A 15,006-nucleotide genomic window follows, 5' to 3' on the forward strand; every position below is an offset into this window, starting at 1 on the left:
ACTGTAAAGAAAGGATAAGATTTAAGTATTAAAGATTATCTGTCTATACTGTGTAGTTAATGGAAAATTATAAATACTTTCCTGAAAAATAGTCTTTATACAAATAGTGTAATAAGTATTTATAAAAGTAAATTAAAAACAAGCTGGGTGTGGTGGTTCACATCTGTAATCCCAGCACTTTGGGAGGCTGAGGCGGGAGGATCGCTTGAGGCTAGGAGTTCAAGATCAGCCTGGCCACCATATCGAGACCTCGTTTCTGCAAAAAAATTTAAAGAATGAATGAATGAATAAGTAGAGTTCTTCAATTTCAGTTATGTGGCTTTGTTCAAGGGAACACATTTATAGTTATGTTTATGATTGCTCAACAGGAAAACTATGGTGTGCAAAGAAGAATAAAAGAAGAGGAAAAGGTTTTATATAATGCCAATAAAAATGATGGTAAGTTCTACTCTCAGGGATAGGTGGAAGTATATCTGAAAGGAGTCTAAATCTAGTCCTGTTTTGTACCTTAATGTTAAATACGTGCTTGAGAAAAGCATGTAGTAGAAAGTATTTTCTTTCGGAATCCAGTGATTAAAGCTGTTTTTTGAATTATGGGGAAAACTCATATAAAAATGCAAGTACTATTTAGCATATGTAGTATTAAATTTATAGTTTCCTGTAGTTTTTTTCTACTTAAACTCTTTGCAAAACGTATACTTCTAACAGATTCTTACAGAACATTCTTGAAGTAAAAAATATTTCCTCTACAATAGTTCATGTCACAGAAGCAACTCATTCCTGAGAACCCACTACCTGCTGGCTAAGTCAGACACATGAGAGAATTTTAGTTTTATTTTGATTGATTGCTAAGATTTAAAAGCTTGAAAGTTGTAGCTTCTCTTAAAATCAAAAGCTCTGATAATGTTGGGCTAGTATTCCCAGGTGACAAGAGGCTGCTGGACCTGAGTGATGACTATTGCTCAAGCATCTGGTGTCTAGTTTAACAGTCTCTACCACTCCCAGTGTTTTATTAACCCAACCTGATTTACTGATTTTGTTACCTCCTTGGTTTGTTTTTATGGGCATTTGAGTTTGCTACTTCTGTTTGGTTCGCATTAGAAGCAAGTCAAATAATAAAACAAAGGCATTCCTTCTTATGCAATTTATAAGGCTATTCTCTCAAGAATTTGAAATATTTTGGGGCAGCATACATTAAACTAATAAAGATAAAACATTATAGATTATTATAGTATTCCATAAAATCTAAATGAGATTTGATCAACTTTAATAAATTTTTTTCTAAAATAAACATCCTTTAATGCTAATTGACAGATTATGTGACTAAAAAGATTTAATGAGTTACAAATTTTATCCTCTGATTAATATCTCTTTTATTTTTTGAAACAGACTAAAGTTAACTAGTCCAGCTCTAAGAGCTACTGTACTGTAGAAAACATGGCAAATCTGAACCCTGTGGATATACACACTAAGTCTATAAATTAAAATGCTACCACAGTCTTGATTATACACGTTAGAAGGGATTTTTCAGAGAAAATCATTTTGAGAGGAGAAGGAATCACATTTGCTGTTTATGATGGTGTCATTATCATGAGTATTTTTAAGTAAATAACTAGAATTCATAATAACTACTGTATTCCAGGGCAGTAACTATATGGTTTTGTTCTCACAAACTCCTTGAGGTTACAGAGTAGTAGATTCAAGTTTAGATATTAAAGTGATTTACTGAAATTCTTAACAACTAATACTTGATTGGTTGAGCTGGAATTTAAACAAATACAGTTTGAGCTCCTGCTCTATGCCAGGCTTTGTCAAGCCTAAGATGGTCCCCCAACCTCATGAAAATAGAGCTGAGGGAGTCTGGCTTCACATCTGATGCTCCTTCACAGTCAGGAGAAGTAATATGAGTGAGGACTTGGCAGACTACTAGTTGTCTGCTTTTGTTCATACCACTTGACATCTCTGGTTTCATCTGGATTATGGGCTTTAGGAATGTTACCCCACTTGTCATAATTTATACCTCATTTTGATTCATGACTCTGGGTTAGCATTCCAGAGTAAAGTAAACATAAATGCAGAAAGCGTAGATAGCATGGGTATGGCCTGTTTTCAAGTTATACAACTAACTACAGCAGGGGTGTCCAATCTTTTGGGTTCCCTGGGCCACATTAGAAGAAGAATAGTCTGGGGCCACACATAAAGTACACTAACACTAGAGATAGCTGATGAGCTAAAAAAAAAAAAAATTGCAAAACAATCTCACAATGTTTTAAGAAAGTTTACAAATTTGTGTTGGGCCACATTCAAAGCCGTCCTGGGCCGCATGCAGCTTATGGGCCATGGGTGAACTATAGGAAAGTATTCCAGCTTTCTCTGATAACACTAGTTGTAGCCACTATATGTAAATGTTGGTCTATGCCAGCCGTTGTATTCAGCGTATACATTATGTCTGATTCTTAAAACAACCTTCTTAAGTTCCTTAAGTAGAATATTAATATCTGCATTTTACAAAAATGACAGATATTATTCTTAATAGTTCATTCCCTGGTACCCCATCCTTATTCAAAGTATTGACTACAAATTAGCTGTTCAGTGTAAGAATCAGTATAATTATATTGTATTAGACATTCAAGCATGAATTTTCATTTCAAGTATGAAATAAGATAATAAAATTAATAGAAGGAGTATTATATTGTCTGATTCATTTTCATAGTACCCTAGCAAGGATGTAAAGACAATAAATTGTGCTTTTTTCTAATTTTGGGGGGAAGATCTACGAGTATTTATATCTTTATTACATGGCAATAATTTTGTCTGAAGGGCTTAACTTTTTTTTCCCCCCAAAGATTATGACAACGAGGAGATCTTAACCTATGAGGAAATGTCACTTTATCATCAGCCAGCAAATAGGAAGAGACCTATCATTTTGATTGGTCCACAGAACTGTGGCCAGAATGAATTGCGTCAGAGGCTCATGAACAAAGAAAAGGAGCGCTTTGCATCTGCAGTTCCTCGTAAGTTTGAATGCATTCCCATTTTCCTGTGCTTTTCAGTTTACCAGCTCAGAACCTAACTACATTATGTAGGGAAATTTTTTATTCATTTCATTAAAACAGTGTTGTCAGTGAAAGAGGAACTTTGCTTAACCAAATATTTTGACAATTTTTAAATTAAAAATAGTCATTATTAAGAAATTTAAATTTGTCCTTCGATTATGTACTATTTTCTAAACAAATTTCAGTTTGGGCCACTTACAATTTCCTGTTCCATAGGGAATCAGTTCCTGCTTCTTTAAAGTGATACCGAAGATAGAAACTTACGCATAATCTGAAAACAGAAGTTCTAAGATTATATAGTACCTAATTTATGGAAATAAACTTTAGGAGAAGATGAGTAGTAGTGTTTTAAATGCAGGATGAAGTAACTTGAAGTATAAGCATAAAATGTATTAAGATAATTAAATATAACTATTACTGAGATATTACAAACACATTTTGTTCATTTTCAATCTATAAAAAATAAAACAATGTTAAACATGTAGGTGCTTAGCATTTTCTCAGTTTATTATTTTATAATCTGTGTTACAAAATAAAAATTCTTTCTGACTAGCAGAATTATCCCCTGTCCTCTATCTAAGCCATGCCCATTATTTTTATCTGGTTTTGTTTGCCTAGATACAACTCGGAGTAGGCGAGACCAAGAAGTAGCTGGTAGAGATTACCACTTTGTTTCGCGGCAAGCATTTGAGGCAGACATAGCAGCTGGAAAGTTCATTGAGCATGGTGAATTTGAGAAGAATTTGTATGGAACTAGCATAGATTCTGTACGGCAAGTGATCAACTCTGGCAAAATATGTCTTTTAAGTCTTCGTACACAGGTAAAGCTAGAATTTTGTTTTAGGGTTTGAACTTAGAGGGCATGTCATACAGAGTAATCTAGTGGAAACTGTATTTTCGTCCAAGAACAGTGTGAACTAATTAAGTTCTCATATGGTTTTTCCCACTGATTTACTATATGAAATCACACGGGTTACTAAATCTCTTTCACTTTACTCCGAGGGGAAAACATATACATACTTAACATAAACAGGTTGACTATTTCTTGTTCAAAATGCTTGAGACCAGAGTGTTTTGAATTTCAGGATTTCTCAGGTTTTATAATATTTGCATATATATAATGAGCTTTCTTGAGGATAGGACCCAAGTCTGAAATGAAACTCATTTATCTTTTATATATACCTTATTTACTTGGCCTGAAGGTAATTTTATTTTTCCTGGGGATATTGAATAAACTGTCCGCTCCTGTGTTTTGACTATGACTCATCACATGAGGCCAGGGGTGACATTTTCCACTTGTGCCATCATGTCACTGCTCAGAAAGTTTCAGATTTTGCATTTCAGATTTTTGGATTAGAGATGTTTAGCTTGTATATATACTTGTATGTATGTTCTGAAACTTTAAAATACAGTAAATATAGTACTGGTAGTACTTTAATTTGAGTCTGTAAAAGAATTTCCCTTTTCTGATTCTGATATGAGAAAATTAGAAAACTTCAGGATTATTTTATGGTTTAAATACCACTGTTCAAATATTAACAAGTATCACAGTGAATGCTTGGTTGTATGAAAATAATGAAACCTTAGTTTCAGTTATTTGGCAGACTAAGCAAAAGCATAGAATTACTAACTAGTGCCTCTTAGCTTTCTATTTTAAAATGTTAATTTTAGGATGCCAATGTGGGTGGATCACTTGAGCTCAGGAGTTCCAGACCAGCCTGGGCAGCATGGCAAAACCCCATCTCTACCAAAAATTTAAAAAATTAGCCAGGCATGGTGGCATGCACCTGTGGTCCCAGCTACTTGGGAGGCTGGGATGGGAGAATCGCCTGAGCCAGGGAGGCAGAGATTGTAGTGAGCTGCACTGCATCCAACCTTGGGTGACAGAGTGAGCAGAGTGAGACCCTGTCTTAAAAACAAAAACAAAACAACAAAAAAACTAATTTTAGAAATTTTGGAGTTTTTAAGAAACTCCAAATGTTATGGAAAATTTTTTAATTTTTGTAGACCATACAGCTTTAGCATACAACTTTCCTTAATGTGGCTGCTGCTCATGTCAAATCAGGCAACATAGTCAGTGGTCATTAAAGAGATGTACATAAAGGAGAATTGATTCTAAATCGGCTATTCTAAAATAGTAATTAGGGATTTTTGTTTGTGTTTTAGTGGACGAATGCGCTTAGGCTCTACTCTTTCAGTTATACATTTTTGATTTAAGAGAAGTATACATGTTTTACTAAATTTCTTTAGAATTCTTTATATTATTTGGGCAAACAGGTTTTAAAATTCTTATTTCTCCAAGAAAAATAGCTAACAGATTTCAACAAAGAACTCAGCATATTGTTTTAATCATCTTAATGTTTTTAGATAGAAACGGCATATTCCTATAATCTCCATTTTGATAGAGCACTTCAGTTTGAGGACACAGAGTCATGCATTGGTAACAAAATGAAAACTGCAATCTCCAGATTCAAACATAGTCATCTTTTTCTTAGATGTGCTTTTCTTGAATTGTCTTTTGCACATGTGAAGTTAGGTTCTCTGATTTTGCTTATATTTAGTGTCTGGCACATAGTAAGGCAACTTGTATTATTCTAATTCCTCCAAAATGGATTTTTAATATGGTTATTGTAATCTGTATGTGATCTTATTAGCAAGGTATTTTAATATCACAGTTGTCATCCTTCAGTATCATTCACTTATATTTCATTACATAAAAGAGCAAGCTAAAATAATATATGTATATTATATATAATGTGTATATACACACACACACACACACACACACATATATATATATATAGCTTCACAGTATATTCTTACAGTGAATGGTAGGATCTTAAAAATACTGTGAATTGGGCCAGGTGCAGTGGCTCATGCCTATAATCCCAGCACTTTGGGAGGCCAAGGCAGGAGCATTGCTTGAGGCCAGGAGTTCAAGACCAGCCTGGGCAACAAAGCAAGATCCTGTCTCGACAAAAAAGTAAAAAGTTAGCCAGACAGGGTGGTGCATGCCTATGGTTCTAGCTACTGAGGATGCTGAGGTTAGAGGGTCACTTGAGCGCAGCAGATTGAGGTTGCAGAGAGCTGTGATCACACCACTGCATTCCAGCCTAGGCGACAGAGCAAGTCCCTTAATCTAATATGTATATCCAATCAGTATTATTAGTAAGTAATTAAATGATGCAAATTATTTAAAAAATCAAAATATCTCTTTTTACAGTCATTGAAGACTCTTCGGAATTCAGATTTGAAACCATATATTATCTTCATTGCACCCCCTTCACAAGAAAGACTTCGGGCATTATTGGCCAAAGAAGGCAAAAATCCAAAGGTAAAGTTTTCACACTATTGTACTATTCCATTGAAGGTAAACATGAAACAGTCCTGGTCTAATTTGTCCTGGTGCTTAAAAGCTCCATTAGCTTGAGCTTTCAAACTGATTATTCTTTCTGTAATATTACTTGCCCAAAAATTGCCATGGTTGCCACTGGGTTGGACTATGGCAGCTTTTCAAAGTTGGGGCGTCTACATATGGTAACTTTTGAGCTTCTTCACATGGGTCTGTGACATTTCTAGGGTGATGTGACTGCCACCAAAGTTATCAGCCAACTCTTCAGGATTACTGACTTTTCTCTGTAGATACTCCACATTTTCAGGAGCCAAATTTGAGTGCTCTTGCTTTTTTCTTCTTTTTATCCCACTGAAAATTATGTTCTGCTTTTCTTCTCCCTTTGGTCTTCTCACATTGTTTGGAACAGAAAAATGTTTTTAAATTATTTTAGATCTATGCTAGATATGGTTGAGGTAGTCTATGTCACATTAAACATTGATAATTAAGTGAATGATAATATATGTTATTAATAAGAAAGCATTGAGCTTTTATTTAATTATGTAAGATGATAACTCTGTCAAGTGACTTACTGTATCAAAGTAACATGTTCTTCCTTGTTTTTTTGCTCCTTATTTAGTAAATAGATCTATTTTTGAGAGGGCTTACTCAGATTGCCTCATTTCATTGACTATGCCTTTAAATCTCCTTAAAGATAGTCATTAAAAGCATATTTACATTCCTTTCTTTTGATTCTGTTTTTTGTTTTTTTGGTCATTGTTGTTTTGAGATAGGGTCTAACCCTGTTGCCCAGCCTGGAGTGTGGTGGCATGTTCATGGCTCACTGCAGGCTCAGACTCTGGGCTCAGGTGATCCTCTCACCCCAACCTGTCCAAGTGGCTGGGACTGTAGCCATGCACCACCATGTCTGGCTAATTTTTTATGTATTTTGTATAGACAGGGTCTCGCTATGTTGCCAGGTTGGTATTGAACTCCTGGCCTCAAGAAACCCTCCTGCCTCAGCCTCCCAAAGTGCTTGGATTGCAGGTGTAAGCCACCACACCCAGCCTTCCTTTCATTCATTTTTTTTTTTTTTTTGAGATGGAGTCTCGCTCTGTCGCCCAGGCTGGAGTGCAGTGGCGCAATCTCAGCTCACTGCAAGCTCTGCCTCCCGGGTTCACGCCTTTCTCCTGCCTCACCCTCCCGAATTGCTGGGACTACAGGCACCCGCCACCACGCCTGGCTAACTTTTTTGTGTTTTTAGTAGAGATGGGGTTTCACCATGTTAGCCAGGATGATCTTGATCTCCTGACTTCGCGATTCACCTGCCTCAGTCTCCCAAAGTGCTGGGATTACAGGCGTGAGCCACCGCGCTCAGCCTCCTTTCATTCTTGACTGTCCACCACAACACATTAACCCTTCCTCTTCCTCTTCACCCTCCAAAATATCTTTTTTCACTCTATGTCTACTTAGCATTTTTTTTTTTTTTTTTTTTTTTTTTTTTGAGACAGAGTCTCGCTTTGTCACCCAGGCTGGAGTGCAGTGGCGCATTCTCAGCTCACTGCAAGCTCCGCCTCCCGGGTTCACGCCATTCTCCTGCCTCAGCCTCCCAAGTAGCTGGGACTACAGGCGCCCGCCACTGTGTCCAGCTAATTTTTTGTATTTTTAGTAGAGATGGGGTTTCACCGTGGTCTCAGTCTCCTGACCTCGTGATCCGCCCGCCTCTCAATCTCCTGACCTCGTGATCCGCCCGCCTTGGCCTCTCAAAGTGCTGGGATTACGGGCGTGAGCCACCACGCCCCGCCAACATTTCTTATTCAATCTATATGTGAGGTAGTAATTTTTAATGTCTTAGGCTACAGACATCAAGGGCTTTCCCATCCTACATGATGAGCATAATTCTGGTTGCTTTGTCTAGGCTAAGTAGGCTAGCTGATTAAAGTGTAGTACTACACTCCTTTTTCATTTCCGCCATATACCTACAAATTCATAAGTAACTGGAGTCAGAGTATTTGCTGTCCATAGCACTTGGAATGATACAAAGGAAATAGGCAGCATGGTCACTGGCTGTTCTTGAGGAGGATCACAATATAACAAGAAAAACAAGATTAATACTGTGTAAAATTTAGTGTCCAATAACTACTTTGGTAGAACAGGAACTCCATGATTGTTCAAGGAAAAGGATGCACACTGAGGACCAGAGTGTACTCCATTCTTCCTGTTCAGCCTAATTTTCCACTTCCTAACATGCATACTTATTTCTTTTTAGGCCTTTTTTCCAACAAGGATTCACTATTATATGAAGGACCATAGACCATTCCAAAACATGTTAAGCATCTGTTTTTTTTTGTTTTTTTTTTTGTTTTGAGATGGAGTCTTGCTCTGTCACCCAGACTGGAGTGCAGTGGCGCAATCTCGGATCACTGCAGCCTCCGCCTCCTGGGTTTGAGCGATTCTCCTGCCGCAGCCACCCGAGTAGCTGGGATTACAGGCACCTGCCACCATGCCCAGCTCTTTTTATTTTTTTATTTTTTATTTTTAGTAGAGATGGGGTTTCATCGTGTTAGCTGGGATGGTCTTGATCTCCTGACTTCGTGATCCGCCGCCTTGGCCTCCAAAGTGTTGGGATTACAGGCGTGAGCCACCGTGCCCAGCCAGCATCTTTCTTTTGGTTGGTCTCTGGCAGTGTTGTAATGGAATTTTTATCTACTTCACTTAGAATTGGCCATCCTAAATTTTAGGACTGTTTTTTTGTTTTTTTGTTTGTTTGTTTTGTTTTGTTTTGTTTTTGAGAGGAGATTCTATGTCACCCAGACTAGAGTGCTGTGGCATGACCATAGCTCACTGCAAGCCTTGAACTCCTGGACTCAAATGACCCTCCCATGCCAGTTCTATAAGCTGGGATTATAGGCATGTGCCACAGGTCCTAGCTTATATATATTTTTAAAGCAGGAAGTTGATCAGTACCAAAATGTTTTAACAATATGCAATATATTTGATTTTCTAATTAGAACTTTCTGATTCTTTTTCTTTGCTGAAGTATATTTCACATACAATAAATACATGCATTTTAATTGTATAATTCAGCAAGTTTTGGAAATGTATACCTGTGTAACCACCATGCCTATGAAGATTTAGAACATTTCTATTACTCTAGTTTTCTTATGCCCCTTTGAAGTTAATGCCCCTCCATTCTTTCTTTCTGGCAACCACTATTCTGCTTTCTGTCACTATAGATTTGTTTGGTCTGTTCTAGAAGTTCATATAAATAGAAGCATGCAGTTTGTTGAAGTTTGTGTCTGGCTTTTGATCAGCATGTTTTTGAGATTGATCTGTGTTGTGTCTAACAGCAGTTCATTCTCTCTTAATGCTGAGTAATATACCATGATACTAATATAGCACAATTTATCCATTCTTCAGTTAAAAAATATTTGGATAAAATTTTGAGGGCCGGGCACAGTGGCTCATGCCTGTTATCCCAGCACTTTGGGAGGCTGAGGCAGGCAGATCACTTGAGGTCAGGAGTTCAAGACCAGCCTGGCTAACATAGTGAAACCCCATCTCTACTAAAAGCACAAAAATTAGCCAGGTGTGGTGGCATGCACCTGTAATCCCAGCTACTTGGGAGGCTGAGGCGGGAGAATCACTTGAACCCAGGAGGTGGAGGTTGCAGTGAGCTGGGATTGCACCACTGCACTCCAGCCTGGACAACAGAGTAAGACTCTTTCTCAAAAAAAAAAAAAAGATAAATGTGTGTTTTAACTGTATAAAAAACTGCTAAACTTTTTTTAGTTTACTAAATTGATATAGAAGGCCAGGCACAGTGGCTTACGCCTGTAATCCCAGCATTTTGAGAGGCCAAGGTGGACGGATCACTTGAGGCCAGGAGTTCAAGACCAGCCTGGGCAACATAGTGAAATCCTGTCTCTACTAAAACTATAAAAAAAAATTAGCTGGGCATGGTGGTGCATGCCTGTGGTACTGGCTACTCAAGAGGCTGAGTTCGTGCCACTGCACTCCAGCCTGGGCAACACTCACTGGGTGCAAAATGTAACCAACCAGTTTTCTAATTGTATTCTGAATCTCTGAATCTGTTCTGCTAGTATAGAGGCTTGAGAGTGGCTATCTAGCAATATGAACTTATTGTCAGTTTTGCCTAGTTCAGCTAAAAATTTTGAGCTAAAACATTTTGTTTCATCTTAGTCGTGGATTGTAATTTGAAAGAGGACTTCAGACATAAAGTACTAAATAAGTGATATAAGGTATTTTGGCATAAAATGAAATAACAGTGCCTTAAATTTGATAAAAACTAGGTGGATTGGGCTTTAGCATTTTCATTTCAACTCCAGTACCACAAAGTTTCAGTTCTCTGTGGAGTCCTAGAGTATTCAATAATCTCGAGCTTTTGGTAGACATAAGTTTTAGCAAAAATGTCAGTGTGTTCAGTTACAGTGGTGAAGTAGATTCCCTGCTGGGACAAAGGATTCTGTGTGCCATATTCAGATGTACAACATTCCAGAATGAGAATTAGAGAGCCATGCAAGAAACTGCCTCAGGACTAGCCAGAGTTGTCATATTTTTAATATGTTTTCTTACTGTTAGGGAAGTTCAAACAGTTGAATGATATGAATTTTTTTGTACTGTGGGTCCAATATAGTACTAATGTGTGACTTTTACATCTGAGACATTTTGTCTTGAGTTTAAATTAGTTGTCTTCATTGGCAGGGGTGATTTGGGGTGAGTTTCACTTTCTCGAACATATGTGCCTGATAATTAGAGGGTTTGGGATAAGTTTTGCACATAGCGTTGCTGCCTGCTTATCTTTGCAGAATGGCCCTTTCCTTCAGTCAGTATTTTAAAGTAGGCTGCTCTATATAGTTTCCCAAACTTTGGTAGGATACTTTTAACTGTCTGCAGTGCACACACAGTAAAGGGCAAGGGCTCGTTACTAGAGCCAAAAGTAGATGGCATTTTAGGTCCTTGCTCCAACAAGAAAGGTTCACTTCATGTTACAGAAGATGTTACTATTAGGAAGAGGTTATAGTGTCCTAGAATGTTTGAAAACAAATGTTTGTAGGGAATTCAAAGTAACAGTCTGTGTTCTTGAAGCTTGTAGTCTTGTTGGTGAGATAAGACAAAATATGTGAAAACCTAAATAGTGGTATAAAACAGGATATATTGAGTCCCAAATGGTTCATATTGTGAGTCCTGAAGATGCCAAAGCAAAGGAAACCAGTGTGGCCATGACAGGGTTGGAAAGGAGCTCCTGAGGTTGGGAGAGACAGAAGGAAGGCCATCTCTGACTCATCCTATATTTGGTTAGAAAAGGAATTATCTCACAGTTTTTATCTTCTCTTTGCAGCCTGAAGAATTGAGAGAAATCATTGAGAAGACAAGAGAGATGGAGCAGAACAATGGCCACTACTTTGATACGGCAATTGTGAATTCAGATCTTGATAAAGCCTATCAGGAATTGCTTAGGTTAATTAACAAACTTGATACTGAACCTCAGTGGGTACCGTCCACTTGGCTGAGGTGAAGGAAACATCCATTCTATGGCATGTTGGACTTGATCTGGCAAAAACTGCCAGTAGGAAGATTGCCCAACACTGCAGCAAGATTGAGGAAGGCAGCAGTATACGCTGTAGATCTATTCTTAGATCTCTTGAATTAGTGAGAGGACAGTTCCGTTAGGCAGTTTGTGCACGGCATCCTTTATTCTCTATACATGGCTTTAGCGGTTCTTGCCTCATTTTGGGATTCTAAATGGAAGCTTTCAACAGAGCATTCCATTTTGTCCTGTTAAAACCTTTTGTTTTCACCTAAACCCTTTCTGCTTAGTCGTATCTCTGTGAAAAACTTGTATACACAAGTGTCTATGTCTCACACAAATATTGATGTGATTACACTTAAGTGTTAAATCATTTACACTTAAATGACTTCATTGGGAATACTGAGCAGAGGGATTGTGCTTCTATGCACTGGGCAAGGCAGTATTTGCTTAAGAGACTATTTAGTCATCAGAGATACTTTCCTAAAAAGGAAAAATAAAAAACAAAATGGTGCCACTTTGGGTTGGAGCTACTTTGTTAGGCTTGAATTCATTTGTATGTCTTTTAATTCTTAAAAAAACAAAAAACATTCCATTAGAAGCACCAGTTTTTTCGCTCAAATTTTTTGGATCTGACTCTACACTCAGCACACTCTAATAATCTACTTAAAGGTATACAAAATATGCTGATCTTTTTAAAATTATGATTTTCTGAATTTTTTTTCTTAAGTCTCAACTGATTTACTAACCTAGCTCATCTGCATAGTATAGTAGGATGTATGTTACATTTTTATGAATGGCAGGTGTTCATTATAATCTGTATTGACTGTTAAAAAGTTTCTTCCTCATGATGCTAATAGTTTTTTATATACATGGGAGGACAGCACATTTGACAGTTTTTGCATTTTTATGTATGAGCACAGTATTCTATGACTGTGCTACATATATATAGGTAATAAACTGGAATTCTGTTGATGAATATAGCTGCTGAACTGTATATTAATATTTAATAGATCAACAAATGGTCATTGAAAACACTTGTTTAGCATCTGAATAAAATTATATATGTCCTTAGGAAATACTATGACAATTGACTTTAAGATCAAAAGGAAAGGAAGACCTGAAAGTCATTTGAATATTTTAGGAAAAGAATATTAGAGAGAAAAGGTATTACGTATATAGAAATAGGTTTTTAACCTAACAAGGTCTGCCTCTTATGACCAGAATGCAACAGCTTGGTAAATCATAAAAAACATTTAAGCTAATAGGATTTTTGTATTGTCTCTATAGCTGTAGCTTTAAAATTCAACATGTATAATTGGCATAGAAACTTAATTTGCAGTCTTTTCAAGCCTTTAGGATAGTGTGATGTGTGACAAACAACCTCAAATGTGAATGCCTTGATTTTATTTTTATGGTGACTTTAGCTACAGCATTTCCTATTCCCAGAGCTAAACACTGGAATAATGCTGACATAATTTAACATAAGGAATTGTGTTTAAGGAGTAATTTGTGTCATGTATATATTTGATTTTTTTCCTCTTCTACATAATTTTATTTGAACAAATGTAGACAGTTTATATGTTGCCTTTTTCTGTTCAAATTTGCATGGCCTATTAAGTTGGCTGGAGAGTGTTTTATGTGGAAATATTTTCAAGATAATGTTCCTTAGGAAGAAAATAACATTCTTGGGTTGAGGGAAGGAATGCCATACATACTGTCTCTTCAGCTCTGAAATACTCCAATTTAGAGCCAGGAAAATTCACAGGTCACACCGATTTTTGGCATTAAAAACTAAGGAATATACTTAGCACTTAATCTTTTCAGTTTTTCAGTTTACTTCTCAGGAATGAAGGGCAGTCTATGGTGGATAATGGAGTTTTGTGATCTGCTTATTGTAACTGACAACTGTTTTCAACTCCAAGAGCTAAACTATTGGCAGTTCATGTTAACTTAGAGTGAGGTTGTAGGTAGTGTCAGTGAGTGGCTCTTGTGCCCGCTGTAGACATTAGGCCTGCACTAGGGCCATGTGCTGTCAAGATTCAGGAACATGGCTTTAACAAGTAGATCTTGTACCAAGGCAGAGGCCATGCCATGCCGTACTTTTAGGAAGTCTGAGGTGATAAATATTTCAAGGTCAGTGAAGTCCTATCATTCTCCCCTTCCTCATCAGCAATGATAGAAATGTCCCAAACTTTTCTAAATCCCAGTGATAAGGATGTGCTGATATTCAACACAGTCCTTAAAGTGAAAAGTGAGTTGTTGCTGACCTCCACAAAAGAATATGGAAAAAAGCCTTGCTGTACACCTAGTTGTACAGCCACTCTAGCCAATTCTATTTCCTGTCCCTCTGTGGTTCTGACTGGAGACCCCATTGTGGGGGGGGGGGGAGGTCTTAGCCATTTAATATAGAAATGGTATCATTAACTAATGCAGTGTACTTGGAAAATCCAAATAAGGAAGTGTTAGGTTGGTGCATATCTTTATTTCTCAAATTTTTGTTGTCAGAACAAATGGACGGAGAATATTATTTAGACTAATCCAGATTTGCTTTCTATGAAAATCAAATGTCTGGATTATTTTCCTTTTCTCATGGCCTAAGAAATAAGTATTGATAAGGAATGATTTGAATGTAATTTTGTGAATGTGTGGAAAATATAAAGCAGGGATTTAGCCTTAATAAAGGTAACCTTCTGACATCTGTTGTTAATCCCCCTTTGTACTCTTATCCTGTATCTGCACTCTGTTATTTTGAGATGTCATACTGTACACTGTATTGTAAAAATAAAAAGTAAAATTATATTTCAAATTTTAAAACCCACTGAGCAATTTCTCTTGCTATTTGCTCCGCCACTCAAGGTTTCCACACATGTAAAGACCACCCTTCTCTTCAAGTTTTTGCCAAAATCAAGATCATTGGATCTTCCAGGTACAACACAAAACACCTTTTGATTTGTTCTTTACAGTGGGGTAGTGCCCCCTGTTGGCACAGATATAGGTAGGTCCTGTTTCCTTAATTATTAAAACCCAACAACTAAGTGTATTAAAGATGGACAACTCAAGGCTGT

General features: G+C 37.1%; 1 protein-coding gene across 1 annotated transcript in view; it reads left to right on the forward strand.

Annotated features, from left to right (window-relative positions):
* PALS1 (protein associated with LIN7 1, MAGUK p55 family member) overlaps positions 1-14,755 on the forward strand; it is a 99,664-nt gene extending 84,909 nt beyond the window's left edge. The window contains 6 exon segments of the mRNA XM_017878584.1: positions 369-402; positions 404-438; positions 2,847-3,014; positions 3,675-3,877; positions 6,280-6,390; positions 11,750-14,755. Coding sequence (XP_017734073.1) covers positions 369-402; positions 404-438; positions 2,847-3,014; positions 3,675-3,877; positions 6,280-6,390; positions 11,750-11,926 — 728 coding nt within the window. The 3' untranslated portion in view covers positions 11,927-14,755.
* The last annotated feature ends 251 nt before the right edge of the window (positions 14,756-15,006 follow it).

Source organism: Rhinopithecus bieti, unplaced genomic scaffold (assembly GCF_001698545.2).
Source record: "Rhinopithecus bieti isolate Rb0 unplaced genomic scaffold, ASM169854v2 scaffold_11252, whole genome shotgun sequence".
NCBI lineage: Eukaryota > Metazoa > Chordata > Mammalia > Primates > Cercopithecidae > Rhinopithecus > Rhinopithecus bieti.